The sequence below is a fragment of the Patella vulgata genome, chromosome 9 (assembly GCF_932274485.2).
Source record: "Patella vulgata chromosome 9, xgPatVulg1.2, whole genome shotgun sequence".
Taxonomy (NCBI): Eukaryota; Metazoa; Mollusca; class Gastropoda; family Patellidae; genus Patella; species Patella vulgata.
This window is the reverse complement of record NC_065887.2, coordinates 23,126,676-23,144,839: the sequence shown is the minus strand read 5'-3', so window position 1 is coordinate 23,144,839 and position 18,164 is coordinate 23,126,676. Positions and strand designations below refer to the sequence as shown.

At 35.5% G+C, this 18,164-nt stretch overlaps 1 protein-coding gene across 2 annotated transcripts in view; it reads right to left on the bottom strand.

The window, feature by feature from the left end:
- Positions 1 to 706: 706 nt before the first annotated feature.
- Positions 707 to 18,164, bottom strand: part of LOC126831462 (solute carrier family 40 member 1) — a 28,058-nt gene continuing 10,600 nt past the window's right edge. For both annotated transcript variants that reach the window (XM_050561967.2, XM_050561966.2), the window contains exons 2-8: positions 12,957 to 13,024; positions 9,704 to 9,863; positions 8,507 to 8,749; positions 5,926 to 6,144; positions 4,535 to 4,954; positions 3,822 to 4,247; positions 707 to 3,437 (exon numbers count right to left, since the gene is read on the bottom strand). In XM_050561967.2, coding sequence (XP_050417924.1) covers positions 3,124 to 3,437; positions 3,822 to 4,247; positions 4,535 to 4,954; positions 5,926 to 6,144; positions 8,507 to 8,749; positions 9,704 to 9,863; positions 12,957 to 13,024 — 1,850 coding nt within the window. In that variant the 3' untranslated portion in view covers positions 707 to 3,123. The remainder of the gene's footprint in view (positions 3,438 to 3,821; positions 4,248 to 4,534; positions 4,955 to 5,925; positions 6,145 to 8,506; positions 8,750 to 9,703; positions 9,864 to 12,956; positions 13,025 to 18,164) is intronic.

Sequence of the window (18,164 nt, the reverse complement as noted above, 5' to 3'; positions counted from 1 at the left end):
TGTCTGGCAGTGGTAATTCATGATCCCTGTGGTGGTGCTGAACAACTTCCAAGCACTTTTAGGTGGTACGGACTTCAGCTAATCTAGTCTAGTTTGGGGTGGGGGGGGGGCTTGGTATTTTCGGCGTGTCTGTCTGGGTAACCCACCGTACAAATTGTCTGGCAGTGATCATTCTTGATTCCTGTGGTGGTGCTGAACAACTTCCAGGCAGTTTTAAGTGGTACAGATTTCAGCTAATCTAGCTTAGCTGTGGTCTGGCAATTACATAACTCTGTCGGGGGTACCCCACCACTAGAAATGTCTATCAGAGTGTTTTTGTAATACTTGAAGATGTACGGTACACTGCCGTACCATTTTCATGTGGTACACGTTTGAGCTAATCTAGCTCAAGAATCCATACCCAGTATCGAAGCCCTCACAGCCACACCCACCACCAGATACCCGGCAGACTTACATTTTGATGATACCAGATATGCATGCTTTGAGACCATATATGCGAAAATTGGTACAATTTTCAGCTAGGTTGACCCCCTGGGCTCCTGCTCTATTATAGTATTCAAACTATTGACACTTAGTCCATGAACTTGATGCAAGCAAAGTTTGTTCAGGAGATATCTTTCTTACAGTGCATTTATATTTATAACAAGTTGATTTTCTCGCTTTCATTGTCAATTTAAATCTATCACCCAAATCTTATTTGTAACTATTTGGTCAGTGTGTGTGTTTTTATTTCCCAAAATACAATTTCCTCTATTATTACAAATTAATTTTTACTAAAATATTTACACAATTTACAATCATTAAATTCGTTTTTACAATCATCTGTTATTATTTTTACAATCATTTGTATATATAATTCAATTAACATGGTATTATTATTATAAAAAATATAACCAACAATGGAAATTAAAATTTAATTATAAAATCAATTTACAGCAATAATTTTTTTTTCTCCTATTCTCAGATGGTAAAGTAAACATTTATGCAAATAACAACAAACAGTGTGATTATTAAAGTATAATGTGCACTAATAATGACAAATACAAATTAAAATATATTATTTACATAAATTTACATAAATTATTATTCTTATCATTATTTTTTCATTATTTTCTATTCTCAAATGAATAGCTTAGATTAGTCTTGTCCTTAGTTACAGGAACCCATTGGTGTTGCTTAGATCTTACTTTCTACATACAAAATCTTGTGTTAATGCTGCTATAGTAACCGAGTCAATTTGAAATGTAAAACTAAAAACAATAATTTACTCATATTTGTTTTGAGGTATAAATTTTGAACAATTAGGGTTTTGACCTGTGTATTTATATACAAGATGAAATTCATGTAAATATAAAAGTGGCATCAGGTGTTGTAAAAATATTAAGCAAACCCTCCCTATGTAGCACATCCATTACAACATATAATTATATACATATCTCAACTTATGATATTAATTAGATGGTATATAATAATTTGGCCAATTTCTTTTATATGTAATATGAGCATTGTACAAAAATATAAATACAACATACCATAGGTAATAATAATGATAACAATATGTTACTCCGAAATGACCTAGTTTGTGTTCGGTGGACATTATGAAAATCGATTTATCTCTCTCTCTTGCACAAATAATATTATGCAGATATTACAAAGAAATAAAATTGTACCATATGTTAGTCCCGAAATGACCTATATCAAAAACAAGTATATTAAACATACATTATGCAAGAGCTAAATATGCCAATTGTAGGTCTTTCTTTAGGCCTGAAATGTTATCTAAATTATTAATTAATGATGATGAGGCAAGGCCCAAAATTCAATCGCTAAATTCTCGGTTCAGAATGGATCAGTTTGACTGAAATTTTCAGCAAATTCCCTTTACATTCCCTGATTTTTAACTAGTATAGTGATAACTGCCAGCTCTTTATCCAATCTCCCATAATGTATCTTTAAGGTATTAATACATGTTACATGTACATGTATAAACTTAATGATATTTTAAATATGTCCCTGTTCGCCAGTGTTTGCCTTCATACGTGAAAATTGTTTAATTAAACATATATTGCAGGTCTTTTGGGGGGCCTGAAATGTTATCTAACTTATTAATTAGACATTAATTAACTTATCCAGACCATAATCAACTCTCGATGTCAACGCTAGCCAGTGATATTTATTGGATTAGGATCCGATTTAATCATGAAATAGGTAATCAAGACTATGTTTTTTATCGTACCGACTTTAGTAATGATGATCAAGGCTAGGCCGAAAATTCAATCGCTAAAATCTCGGATCAGAGTGGAACAATTTGGCTGAAATTTTCAGCAAATTCCCTTTACATTATCTAGTTTTTAACTATTATAGTGAGAACTGCCAGCTCTTTAATGGAAAATTGGCCATTTATCAGTTTACAACAGATACAACACAACAATGACTTGTAATTTTTACATAACAATCCACTAAAATCATTTGTATAGTGTATACCAGTAATAAATTTCCCACCTAAACAGAGCTGCTTGGTACATGAAAATAACATTATTACCAAGTGATCGGTAGGCTATATTAAAATTTTGAAGGTTTCTAATAAAAGAGAGATTTCGGGACCAACATATGGCTCAATTTTATTTCAATAATTTGCATGCGCTTAGGGGTCTTTAGCAGTGGGAGGAAACCGAAGGACCCGGAGGTTGGACAGGCGACCCTACACCTTGCCACACCAGTTGACTCAATGACAGACCTTATGATACAGCGTGCACGCACTAACTATTCGCCCATCCAACCCCCCTAATAAAAACAGACTGATGTCAAGCCCTCAACACCCTCCCAATAAAAATCTGAACCTTGGTAATAATATATTAATTATGGACCCTGGTTATGCCAAGCACACTTAAAATATTTTTACAAAATGCTGGTCTGAACAGTATTAACATTTGCCCTAATGGTGCTGTGGTGAAGCCCTTCAAATTATTATATAAATCAGTGAAAGGCAGTTGGTGCATTGGTCAAACCATTTGACATATCAGAATAAAACGTAAAAGTATTCAATAAATCACTTACATTGTGTGTCTGCACCTGGTGTAAACTGTCACCTATAAATATTATCCTAGTCAACCTAAAGTCAAATTATGCAGCAACAGATGTCACATATTGTTCATTGTTATTTACACATTTTATTACTTTTTCAAAATGAAACAAATGTCCCCTAGCTTTGCGAGAATAAGTGGCATAAAGAACTGCACCAAGGCATACGGATCCAAATGAAATAAATACCAGAAATCCAAATAACTGGGGCTCTGGAGCTGCAACAACCATGGCAAATTTGAATAAATCCATTAATCTGTTTAAAGATTGTTGAACACCATTTACTATACCTCGTTCCTGTTCTTCAACATTCTCTAGAAACAACTGAGTTATTGTTAAATCTGCTGTCCATAGCCCTATAATAAAGATAATGAAAAGATAAGTTGGACATCAAGGGTCAGTTTGTGCATACACATACTACTGTTGTCGTCTTTATAAACAAATGGGTCTGTTTAGAATAAAATAATTTGTTTTACGTCATCTCTTTCTGTACACCCCATACTGATGTGTACCTGCTCTAAGCCAAATATAATTATTACATACATTGTAATACACAGTACACGTTACACCTAGCACATTCATGCATGTAACCTAGTATCTTGCAATCACATGATCAATCCTTCAGTGCCCCTTTTAATTATTGAAACAATGTGTGTTTTCTTTTTCGTGACCATTTCCCTTTGAGTTTGGTTTAGTAAAGATCTTTATATTACAGGTTATGAATTTTTTGTGATACTTACCAAATCTAGCTGTAATGATGCCAGTCATCAATAAGGCTATAGATATATAGGAGAAAGAACTGTCTGATTCATCAATACAAGAGTTTGTGACATTATCTGTAACAACTGTCACATTTATTAATGTCACATTAAGCTGGTTTGTTGCATTATAAGCACTTTCTGCAGATACAGAACAATTTGTCTCTATAAGGATCGGTTCTTTGCTTCTGTGCAAAATATCAAAGGGACTTCCAGGCATAAAGACGGACACAACACAAGGGATGAGGCATGTAATCTGTGCTGTTAGTGCGAACAATCCTGTTCTCTCAAGGCCTATCCTTCGTCTAATAAAAGGATAAGCAAACGTCCCTACGATACCGACGATTGCTGCCCCACCCATCAGAAACCCAAGGATTGATTCAGAGATGTTCTGTGAGTAAGCATAACCTGAAATGTAAAAGAGAGCATGAACATTAGAAAGTTTTCAGTAAAAGACTGCATGGTTCATTCTCACAGCTAAGAAGATGCTGTATATTAGGACATGCAAAGTAAGATATTTCTTTTGGTACATTTACAGGTAGGCAGTCAGACTTCACTTATGATCCATGGCATATATTTGGGGATTTTATGAAGTTATCTAGTATTTTATTTTTATCAGCATACTCGTGTAGAAATTATAAAGCCCTCTGCAATAATAACAGAAAAATCTCAAAGGGCTAGCACATTATACTTACCAACAGTAATGTTGTCAAACCCAAGAACTGTCATATACAGGCAGGCTAAACCAAGGCCAGCATTACACACGCCATAGTGAAGGTAGGTTCTCCATCCTCTATACAAGGTTATAAAACCCTTTCCAAATTTACAACCTCCATCTTTAGATTCTTTACTCACGACCTTTCCTTTGCCTGTTTTGCTATCATCACTGCAATCTTTCTCTTTATCCTTCTTCTCGTCGTCGAAATCAATATCTTTTCCATGTTTTGTTTCTTCTACAGCTGCTTCCTCTGCTGTAACTTGTATTTCAGCAGATGATTCTTCCGGTATACCATCGGTCCTATTGTCTTCAGAACTTATTTCTTTAGCATTAACATCAACATCAGTAGTTGCTAATGTTTCTTCCTTCAGCTCCACCTCTTCTACCACAGTTTCCCCTGAAGAAAATATCTAAATACCTTAAAGCGGAAATTGCAAATTTTTAAGTTATATTTTTAAAATTTATTAAAATAAAGCCTGAAAATAGATGGTATCCATAAACAGTCCTACCTTGTTAAAGAATAATCCTATTAATCCTATAATTCACTATTCCCAGCTGAGAAATTGGCAAAAATATCATTTTCCTCTTCTTTTTTAAACGTTTGAATATCGCCACTCCATGGTGGAGAATAGAAAACAAGGGAGGTAGTTGTGTTATTATTTCCTGTCTAAATGAATCTTAAGTGTGAGAATGACACCCATGATCGTATAATTGTGAGTTGACAACCTTTTGAGCAAAAGACATAGAAATAATTACGTTTTGACTTTCTTAGAAAATTTGCAATTTCCGCTTTAAGTCCCTGTTAGGGGGTGGTTAATTACCCAGCAGGACCTATGCGTCATGTTATATATATTCATTATGAACTGAATTTGTTGACCAATATCCTGTAACAGTTTGATGGGTATTGGAACCTGGAGAAATCAAGGCAATGAGAGCTTGTATACTCAATTTTGAATGCTAGATAGATAGCAATTACTGGAGTCAGAGAGTCGAGGATACGAGCTGCTAATAACATCCTCATTTTAAGAATGATAGATACCAACTACTACTATAAGACTAATTCAGATCCAAGGTAGGAGACTTGAATTAATTCCATTTCCCTTATTCCAATACAGATATATTTGACCTATCTGTATTATCATACTCGGCTTTTCACTTATCACGACAGGCGACAGTGACAAATGTTGTGTTAAACGCAGGGAATGCTTACCCTTTTATGAACACCTGGTAACTTTCGGTTGTGGAATTCCCCTCATGTGAGGAGTACACTTGCTCTCGTACTTGATTTTGCTGAATCAAGTGGGCTTGATTTTTGTCTGAAGTATACCCTTTTAGGTGTTACATATAACATAATAACTTTTTACTTACTGTCATCATGTTTAGAAAGATCTTTCTTCTTTCTGAGTGCCGGAACTGTCTGATACACTTTCCATATCAGGTAATATTCAATAAAGACTGTCACCAAATTCCAGCCTCCAATAAAGACCGCACCAAACTCTAACCCAACATACGTCATTATCTGTCCTGTAGCTATTGGAGCCAGGATTTTGGTTGCAAGATCAATTCTTCTTAAAGTTGACGTCATTTCTGAATAATAAAGAAAACGGTTACATAGAGAAATGTTTAGTATTCTGCATACTCGCGGCGTTTCGTTTGATTCATCCCAAAAGATGCCTTTCTTTGTCAGAACGTTTTGGGTTAAAAGCTCACACAAAGAAAATAATATCAGCAAATAACAATTTCCAGTCTTACAAACTGCCTTTAATGGTCGACTTTATGTTCTATGTGTCAAACAAGCCAACATATACTTTTCAAAAAAAGTAGGGGATATTGAAATGCAAATACCTATGCAGGTTGTGATATGATAAATAGTCATATGTATGTTCACAGATAAAGAACTTATCGCCCCAACAGAAGCACTGAGCTGCACATGTTTGCGTAGGGGGGGGGGGGGGGGTCATTGTCAAATTTTTACACTTCAAAGAAGGTAATAACAGACAGCTTTATGAATGACATTCATTAGGTTTATTAACTGCAACGTTTCAATGAGGTTACTCTCACCGTTATCAAGCAATGATACAATCAACTAATTAACAAAATAAGGCCGAAGCCATTCAAAGTCATACCTAGTAAACTATTAATAATCAATGAGTAACCCTTAAAGGGGGGTGGGGTGGAATGTACAAATCATGCTAAAACAACAACTATCATAATTAAACCCTTAGTTTCCATATTGCAAATAAAGATTACAACATTTAAAAGTAAAGATTAAATTATTTAAAAAAAACTATGAATGAGAAACCATGTTATTGTTGATACCATTAATGACCCTCTCCATTAGACAACAAGATATAACCAATCACAAATATTATAACAAAATAAAACGAAATGAAATGAAATGGAGTTTAACGTCCTACTGTTCTGCTCCTAACCTGGGCTAATGAAGACGGGCATACGCCATACAGTGTGCTATGAGGGAAATTTTGCCCGGACAGCGGCACTACGGCCTACTCTTATATCGAATTCCAACTGCCAAGGGATCTTTTACGTGTACACCAATGTGTACACGGGACCTCGGTTTTTCGTCCCATCCGAACGACTAGACAGCTTTCCTTCTAGTGGTCTAACTTATGCAGAGTTTAAAACCATAATAAAGGGAAATAAACATATATGACTCTGTTAAAAGGTTATCCAAAAGTTAAAACATTAAAACACAAATAAAACACAACTGCAACAGTACCGGTAAGGTTGTTCCATATGAGTGACAGCTCAAGGGTGGCGTTTGGGACTTGAACACGTAACAAGCACAAACCAATATATTATATTATAGACCTAAAAAAAGTCTTATTCCCTTTTCCTCAAGAGTTGTTATGTTCACAAGGAATAGTGAAGAGACATAAAGTTAACACATTCCACTCTTATGATCACAGTAAGTCTCGCACATTGACACTTTTACACGGAGCACGATTTAGTTAACGTTTCCTAAGATTAATGAGTCATATGCGTGTGGTAGATATACTCCAGTGTCCCGGTTGAGTTTAGGCTGGTTTCTTCTGATGTGAATGGCTTCAAGAATTTTCCTGGTTTTGACACTTCAAGGAAGGGTTGATGAGAACTGCCGCGTGCTGGTTTATCCTATCCATTTTTGCTTTCCTATCGGTTCTTGCATAAGATTTACTGTTCAGCGTATCTTTGCTTTAGTGTGTTACGTTTAATTTGATCGGGAGACGTGTTCGTCGACGCCAACGTCAACCGACAATACTACAAGAATTGGCCGTGGCACTGCAAAAAGAGTGGGCCAAATCCTGATTGCCCCAATCCTGATTGGACGGTTGATTAGGAGCATGCCACGACGAATTACTGAATGTCTGAGGATTGGTGGAGCAATTACTGATTATTAAAACAAAAATCAAAAACGTCCATTTTCATTTTTGACGGTGTATCTCTTTGCGAGTGAAATGGGGCCGTCAGATAAGCCACCCATATGAACTGTTTATGTTCAATGTGTAGGCAATTGGCCTGTTATTAACATACACTGGTTACCTCTAAGACAGCAGTGCATTTCCGCAGTTTTGTATTGTTTCTGAATATCCCCCACTTTTTTAAGAGTATATTATCACCACAACGCCGTTGGGTGTTTTGTCAGACGGATCGTCAACAAATCGGGCTGTCATTGACAAATAGATTTTTGTCTGTTTCGTCAACCGCCCAACGGCCGTCAAACGCTCGCTGTTTTTTTGTCTTTCAGATGAATGACACACAGTGTAGCTCGACAGATTGACTCTTTTTGGTTTGTTACGCATCGAATAAAAAATGAACAGATAAATAAGATGGTGATTATGTGACATACAAGTCATGTTAATACAAACAAAAACAAGGAATTGGGTTCAATTCACTCACCATCCCCGAATGGAGTGGATTTAAATAAAAAAAAAATTTAATTGCTCACGTGCTAGCATATCTTTATCTCTACCACAGATTTCCACAATCCAATCTTTTTCTACAGCAATAGTTCTAGCCATACTGGCCATGTTACCTAATATAGCCAGAATAATGATGACCGCATAGCTCAAGATTAACATCCAACCATTCCACTGGCTCTTGATATAAACCATGAACCACAGATGTACATAAACCACAGCAGCACAACATATTACAAATATATTCTGTAATGCCAACGATATCTGAGCAGCTGTAAAAAAGTAACAAAACAGCTTTTTTTTACGTGGTTATAATACGTTGAATTAAATTAAAAAGAATACGGTTTGACATTACATTCCCATTCTAAAAAAGGGAAATACTGTATGCATAATGAATGGGAGATATGTGCTATATCCAATATAGTTCTATGCGCTTCCAAAAACCTAGTCGGGTGTTTATCAGGCCCTCGAATAAAACAACAAGTTCGCCCGTGCTAGATCTAAAATCATTGCCAATAAATCCCACAGAGCAGGATTTTTTTATTCTTTAATTCCGCATTCTGAGATCGAAACGATCTGAATGTCGATAGAGCCCCTCCTTGGTCAAAGTACAATACCATCAAGCTATAAAACATGCCATTGAGAACTATGTCCTGTATCGTTCCCACAACCTTAAAATAAAATTATGTACTAAAGAATATCTCTATAAAAACGTACGAGACGAGTACATCCTGTATTACCTTCAAAGTAAATTTACGACTTCGATCGGGTCCCTCAAGATCATGAATATAAGTTCATAATATCAAAGATGCATTATGTAAGAGCTAATATGCATATTGCAGTTACATATGTTGGCTCCAAACGTTATATAAACTATTATTTAGACATTTATTGGATAATGACAAGCCTATAATCAACTCTCTAGAACATTGGGTGACTGGGATTAGAATGGATTAGAACACCAGCAAGATTTAAAAAATTAACAATCAAATAAATAAGTCTCGATTATCAAGTACCGATGCTACGATAATAAATAATTTAAGCTACTTCTTCAAACACTCATGGATTCGCTCAAAATATAGTAATTTCAATAAAAAAAATTCAATATATTCATTATAGCAAGATCGGCCAGCTCTTTGCCTAAAGCTTACATAATGCATCATTAAATATAGACTGTCAAGAAACATGCCCGTAGAATTGAATTTAAATAGCTAAGTATAATATACCTTTCAACCTGGCTGTTTTATCAACCCAATCCCCAACTAAGGCGCCGAAAAATAGGTAGGTGAAAGCAGAACACAGACCATATATAGCTGTCAATTGCAGGGATTTGGAGGCTATTTCTATCAGGAACAATCCCACACCGAATGCCCACATACGATCTCCCTGAAATAAAGATGTAAGAAAACATCCAGATACTAATTATAAATAGCTCTCCTTTCATTGTTTTCGAAACATTCAAATTTATATAGAAACGAAAATAATTTCAGTTTAAGAACCAGCAACCCAAATCATTATAATTATAATCGTTACTTCATCAGGGGGATTTATTGAAACAACCGACTAGATTTATAAGAGGGGCATCAACATCTACATATAAAGTCTTTTAAAATCTTGACAACTATTAATCAAGCAAATGAACATATACATGTATATACGACGCTAGTCATATTTATTTCCATTGTTGAATGTTCAATTTAAAAACACGACATAAAAAAAAACATAATTCAACATAAACGCACTATCGTATTCATACTCGAAAGACAATCTGATAAAACTACCTTAAAACATTAGAAATACAATCTCGCCAATCTACATTTAAACATTCAAATAACAACATCATAAAACTACATTTAACCATTGAAAAACACAATATAACACTACATATTAGAAGTATATAATCTCACAAAACTACATTAAAACATACGAATTAAAATCTCACAAAACTACATTAGAAATCTAACTCCTAAAACTGGAAACTTAGAAACGCAACTTATTAACATATTTAATGATCTGAAACATCCATAGATGGCGACAAGTTCTCAGCAATAATTACTGGTATTAGATAAACCATCACCTCAGATTGACCACAGATCTAAACCACTAACTACAAAATTGAACTTTCCAAGAATATAGTATAGTTAACTCAAGCTTGTTGGGTTAAATTGCAAAATCAAATGAAGATAAGCACATGCATTCACACACAAAAAAAATCCAAATTAAAGATTGATTAGTGCAACAAAAAACAAAAGAAAACTGTGATGTATACATAAGTGTGTGTTAAATGTTTATTCGGTATTTTATTAGTATAAGCAGAATGGTGTATAGTCTACGCTGGACGGCACAGTATTAATAATGGGATTAATGATTATTAAAAGCAAATTTGTTTGATAATCCATTTATGTTTATCTGGAAATAAAAGCTATTTTTATGAAAAGGGGAGTTATATGGACAAAAGGTTCCGTAGTCCAAAAGTACGAAAATACTGCGAGGTAATATGGTTAGATGGTTCGTTACTGTTACAAGTTCATATAAATTACTAAAATCACCAACTAGTAAGTCCAGAAATAGGGCGGTTTCAGAATATGTCCACGTTTTCTGCAATAATGTGATGGGCTGATTCTGGCATTCAGCTGTTGGAAAAGGGTATCGTTTTCTAGCCTATGAATGAATTCAGTTTTTATTTATTCCTTAAAATCAACTTGAAAATGTGACCGAGTTTGCACAACTATACCAAACTCAACGCCAAGCATACCCTGACACTTAATATAGAATAAGAAATGTTGTGCATTATGTTTAATTTGGCTTTAAAAAAATCTTTATCCAATTTCATAATAGATTTACTCAGTTGTATGATGTAGTTGTGCTGTTTAGCAGTAGTTTCTGTATGTATTTAATATTGTTTTGTTTCAAACCATTGTTGGCAAATTGTTCCAATTCGATGAGAATCATCAAAAACTATTGGGTTCTTACTGCCGCGGAGTTTAAAATGTCCTGTCTGGATAAGATAATGAGTGGCAGGTTTACAACTGTTTATTTTCCCGAGCGGTGTTGAGCAGTTAACAGAAATGAAATGAAATGGGGTTTAACGTCCTACTGTTTTGCTCCGAACTGGTCTAATGAAGACGGACATACGCCATACAGTGTGCTATGAGGGAACTTTTTTTGTCTCATCCCAAAGACTAGACAGCTGTCCTTCCTTGCCAGGCACTACGTCCTGCATCACTGACAAGGGGGGGCGAGTAATTAACAGACTAATTAATTACTCAGCACTATTCTGGAAAGAAAACAGTTGTAAACTCATTATTTAAACATACATTATGCAAGAGCTAAATCTGCTTAATGCAGGTCTTTCTATAGGCCTGAAATGTTATCTAAATTATTAATTAACTTATCCAGACCATAATTAACTCTCGGTGGCATCGCTAGCCTGTGGTATTTATTGGATTAGGTTCCGATTTTCTGCTCGACTTTCATTCATGATTTAATCATGAAATGGATAATCGAGACTATGTTTTTTATCGTACTGACTTTAGTAAAGATGATCGAGGCTAGGCCGAAAATTAAATCGCTAAAATCTCGGTTCAGAGTAGATCAATTTGACTGAAATTTTCAGCAAATTGCCTTTACATTATCTAGTTTCTAACTATTATAGTGAGAACTACCAGCTCTTTACTAATCTCCCATTATGTATCTTTAATCTAGACAGACCATCTTAAACTGCGCGACAATAGGAACCCAATAGTTATTGATGATTCTCAACGAATTTTAACAATTTGTCAATAATGATTTGAAACTAAACATTAATTACACAAACTCCTACTAAAACGCACAACTACATGATTTCTGACTTGAAGCAAAAAAGTTCCCCCTGTAACCAGGGTATTCAAATTTAAACAAACAAGTATTTTGTTAAATTGTGAATTTATATTGCGTTAAGATGGTTTGGGGTTTATTGGAATATTTGTTCCACACGGTTGGAAAGTTAAACCGCCAACTGAAATGGGTAGGTTGAGCAAAGAGATTAATGTTTTGAAGTACTTATGTGACTTAGGCTGTGGTACGTCGGTAATAAAATGAATGATTTCCTCTCATTTAAATGGCCGTTGTGTTTTTAATGTGCTCATGCAGTTCGCTAAGAATGCCACCTGGGGATTACTTGTGAGTACGTTAATGTGAGACAATTGGAATAATATATTGGATGGAACTATGTGTATAATATATATTATAATGATCGGGGTAATATTTTAAACATAAGAACGAGAGGAAAATAGCTTATAAATCGTATTCCTCAAATATTGTCACCGGTAGACCCTATACATCAATTTTCAAATTTGATCATGCATTTCAATTTTAAATGTCCTTTGACTATTTCAATTTAAAATCTACGCCGTCCAGTGTAAGTACTAACAGTATATTATTGTACAGTGCTTTTAAAGTGTCGTGTGGTATAATTGATAACACCCAATTCGAACTCACCCATGCCGACAAAAAATGACTGATGTACACAAAGAAGTTGGTACCTGTTAGCCATTCCTTACAGCAAGCTGAAATTAGAGTACATGGTTTACAATCATGATTATATTAAAATATCACACCAACTGTTGTCATTTCTATGCGTGTTAATGAATACTAGTACTGTTGGTTAGCTATTTGAATGCTCCAAATAAGAAGTAGTACAAGACATTCTTGAAAGGGGGAATACAACCTAGTTTGTGAATTAGCTCATAGCTAAATGGAACGCTAAGCATTGAATTCAGACGCCGACGTTAGGTGGTACATTTTGTATTAGATGTATTTCGAAGCTAAAAGCCACGGGGTCAAAAACAAGTTTTAGATATTTGAACTCGTCTTATTATAGGTGAAACTAGGTGTTCCAGAAAGAATTATTCCGGACAAAACAAACACAGGCAAAGAATGCACATTCTTTGTTGGGGTTTGTGATTTTATTTTGTTTCCAAATACCTTAATACGCCTAGAATTGACAACAAATTGGACATTGTTCCTTAACTATAACATACCCAAGACAAGAGAAAGTGACATATATAAACATACAGGTTCTCCTCTTCATACCACATATTAAAATAACTGAGAAAACATTAATTAAAAACAGCCAATAAAAATATCCAGTAAGCTTTCATTTAAAAATACAGTTTTTATCACTCAGACGCAGCATTAACAAATTCCAATTCTATTTACAGTATTTCAGACAATACGTCTTAATATGTGGTGTGTGCTATTGACAAAGAAAGCAATGTTTCGGCCTGTCAAAACAAAAATCATAGTTTCTGATGTGAACAGTAAGAAATCAAAACATTTCGTGACAAAACGGTAAGTAATGGCATTTATATTTTCGAGTAAACAAGATAAGTATAAGACTATTATAAAGAAATAATGATACAAACTTTAAGTGGGATCAACCTGGTCATTTGGGTGTGCAAAAATAAATGGCGTAGATGACTTCCAAAAAGTTTTAAAATGTTTCATTTATTAATATTATCAGTCTGTTTATCCAACTGACATTCTTTGTCAACATTTGTGATTACCGAAAGAACACAAGGCGCAATTGCACTTTCGGGCACAAGAGTTTCTCGTGGTCGTAGATTTACAGATGATTAAGGTTTACTAAGCTTTCAAGATACAAAGATGGCCCCGTATACAGCCGAGTGTACGAAACATGTCAACATCACTAACATGTCTCAACATGGAAATCTCCCAAGTGCCAGTGGGAGATTTTCAGAAAGTAAAACCATTGGCTAAATGGCGCTGTTACCGTATACATAATTGCTGAAATGTTAACTAAATCCGCCCATACAATCATGGCCCATAATCCATATAAACCTATATCTCCAGTTTTTGTCAAAATCGAATACAAATTGTGACCTGTATTGTATAGTCCGGTGGCTGAAGGGGGGGGGGGGAATCGCCACCCGAGCTGTGAATTTATAAGACCAAGTTTTTCTAGACCAGTTTTTTGCGTAGATTCTGAATCTGGGTGGTGATCAGGCGTTTGAGGGGGCGTTTTCGAGATATAGGGGGTCAATTGTCTACAATGGGGTGTCATTATGTTGACATAATGTATTAATAAAACATAAATTTCTAGGACTGCCCATCTATAAATAAGTGTTTATGATGCCCCTGGACAACTGTTTTGATTTATTGCGAGGTGGGGTGGGGGTAGCAGGTGTGCGCGTCTGGAGGGGTGGGGTGGGGATACAATTGGGGGAAAATGAGTTCACGTTGATTTAAATGATGATTTTCTAAGAGCTTGATGAAACATCTCTATTTATGTTTATAAGATTCCTATTGTATGGGGGTGGACGCCGGGGTGAGTGCCCACCGTGGGGGGGGGGGGCGGGCGGGTGATGGCGGGTGGCAACATGTAATTTTGTGGACAGAAATCATTTCGTTAACAATTGAGCTTAAAGTGGTATCTCATTAGCGTTTTCGTTCAAAATATTAAATAATAATGGTACTTTTCAAGAGATCTGGAAATGTAAATCAAAAACACAGTAACTCAGAGATATGTTTAGTTATTAGTTTATTCTTAGTCTTCATCAGAAGATTCAAAATCAAAAGTTCATATCGGCGAGATAAATATTTTCTTGGTTGCTGGCCAACAGCTCGTATATCCTTTGGATATGCTTCAGAAACCAATTCACATTGTAAATCTTCATTCCTGCCATGCAGCAAAAGACCACGTTTACGGCAAGGTGGTAATAAAGAAAGGTCTGTTATTTTTTCACCCAGAAAATCTTTTTTCTAACGTCATCTAGTGATGTAAGTCGTCTTTCGCGATATTTTCTACCTTTGTTCGTCTCTTTATCGATCAAAATTTGTATATTTGGTTCATCGTTTGCGAAGAGAATGATTGGGATGTCTATTTCGCCCGAGCAAGGAGGCAAAATACAATTTGTTTCAGCATCTCCATTAATTTCAATGCAAAGAGGAGTAGGTAAGATATTTTGGTGTCCCCGTGGGTTGTTGTCAGTTCTAGGATATCCTCGACACTTTCAATACTAATCTTGATATTTGTTGATCCAATCAAGATTAGTATTGAAAGTGTCGAGAATATCTCGGCCTACGGTACATGCTTTCAGTGGTAATGACTATCTGTCTTTCTTTTTCAAGATAATCCCAACTTTCTAACAATTTTTAAAGAGCTGGGATAGACAAATGATGCTTCTGATGACGTAATTGCTGGTTTAGAAAAAAATGTTTGTACATGTACCTTGTACGGCGAAAACCGACTTACATCAGTAGATGGCACTAGAAGAAAGATCTTCTGGAGAAATTTTAAGTGCGATGAAAAATAACAAAACTTTCTTTCTTTATTACCATCTTGCCCGAGTAGTCTTTTGCTGCATATTAAACGCAATAATTATGTTGCAGCAATATGGAGACAGGTTGCAAAATTAATGATCGAACAAGATGACTCTGCGATACAAGGCTGGAATGAAGATTTACAATGTGAATGGGTATCTGAAGCATATCCAAAGGATATACACAGGCTGTTGATCAGCCATCAAGAAGATATCTATCCCGCCCATATTATAAGAATATCCCGCACATATTATAAAAATAAACTAATATCTAAACATGTGTTTTTATTTACATTTCCAGATCTCTCGAAAAGTACCATTATAATTTAATATTTTGAATGACGATATTGGTACTGAACGAACACTCGAGAAAACACTTTTCAGGTCAATTTTGAACCAAGTGGTTTCTGTCCCCCAAAATACATTTACCCTCCCCCATACAATGGTAATCGTATACACATATTTAGAGATGTGCAGTGGAATTAAAAAGTAATGTTTTTACCAAGCTCTAAAAAATCATCAACGTGAATTCACTTCCCGCCATTTGTACCCCCCCCCCCCCCATCCATACACGCACACCTGCTACCCCAACCCCACCTCCCCACAAATCAAAATAGCTGTCCAGGGGCATCATAAACACTTATTTAAAGGAGCTAAATCGCTAACATTTGGGACCTAGAAATTGACAAAAGTGGGTCGCAAAGCATATAATACTGTAATATGAATGTATATAAACTGATTTACATTCAATGGTTTCCGTTTTTACTCCAATTTCAAATCAGTTATGTTCGGCGAAATAAGCCAGCAGTCTCAAGCGAGTGCAAATTTCTAGCGTCTGGTTATTCCAGTCTACATATGCCGTTTGATTTGGTGCAATGTGTCTAGCCTCGTCCCTCGAGTCTCTTGATACAACTGGGGCTGAAGCGCATTATGGTCGCGATTTGTGTACCAATGGTAAAATGTTTATTTTGTCTTAAATATTGGATATCAGAAGCCCATCTTTTCCGGGTAAGATCACAACATCAATGTTGATTTAAGCTGACAAATTAATCGTGTTTTCAATGTTGAAGATTTTGGATGATATTGAGTTAGAGACTTAGCTACTTTAAAGATGGGCAGTCTTAGAAATTTATGTTTTATTAATATATTACGTCAACATAATGACATCTCCCCCCCCCCCTCCATTGTAGACATTTGACCCCCTATATCTCGAAAACGCCCCCTCAAATGCCTGATCACCAACCAGATTCGGAATCTACGCAAAAATCTGGTCTAGAAAAACTTGGTCTCATAAATTCACAGCTCAGGTGGCGATTCCCCCCCCCCCCTTCAGCCACCGGACTAGTAGAGTGTCCACAAACCAATGTACAAATGTGAACGGACGTTCAGATGGACAGAGGCGATGACATAATACGCCCAGATGAAAATGTTGGCGTATAAAAATTCAATAATGAATTGTGTTATGTTTTGAAGATAGTCTGAAGGAAAACTTTTAATGGCTAACTTTAAGTATAGCAAACGTTCAAATCCGGTGTCAACTGCAAAAATCCTACTTCAAACACAAGTATGTGTAACACACCGAAATACGTTAATTTTCATCTTGTTGTGAAATGTTTCATAGCAGTCAACCACTACATGGCCGAACATAAAACGAATGAAAAGTTCTATCCAAACAAAGTGAACCGATTTTTATTTTTATCTTTAGAATAATATTCAAAGAGCAAGCTTTGTTTATCTTCAGTTCAAACGATAAAGAGGGGTTTAAAATAAGCTATGCCTGTTCCCCAATCCCTATTCAGATACAAATCTGAATAACATGTTTAAAAATTATGGGGAAAAAACCCCCAACATAAATGTTTTCTGATGACGACCATGATTAATGTTGAATTATATTACTAATTAACAAATGAAAATCCCCAATCATTGATTCACCCCGAACGTTTATGCTATTTCAACACATGCGCAAAATATTCGACAATGTTGCATTATGTCGAGTTTGAAAGAAGCGATTATTTATCTTCTGAACGCTAACCCCAAGTTGTAAAATACCAACACTCTAACGCAAACTATACAGAGATATCAAACATACACTACTTTCCACAAGTGTTTACAAAAGAGAGTAAAAATGAAATAGTTCTCGTAAATAATGGTTCATTCTGTGTGGAAATCGTTTATCCTGGTCCCATGCAACAATCTGAAATCTTGAAGAAATGCAATCAGATATTCCGAAAGGGAGATATATATATATATATATATATATATATATATATATATATATATATAGAGAGAGAGAGAGAGAGAGAGAGGCGACCCTACTCCTTGTCACGTACAACCGGGGTTTCGAAACCACGCCAGTTGACTCAAT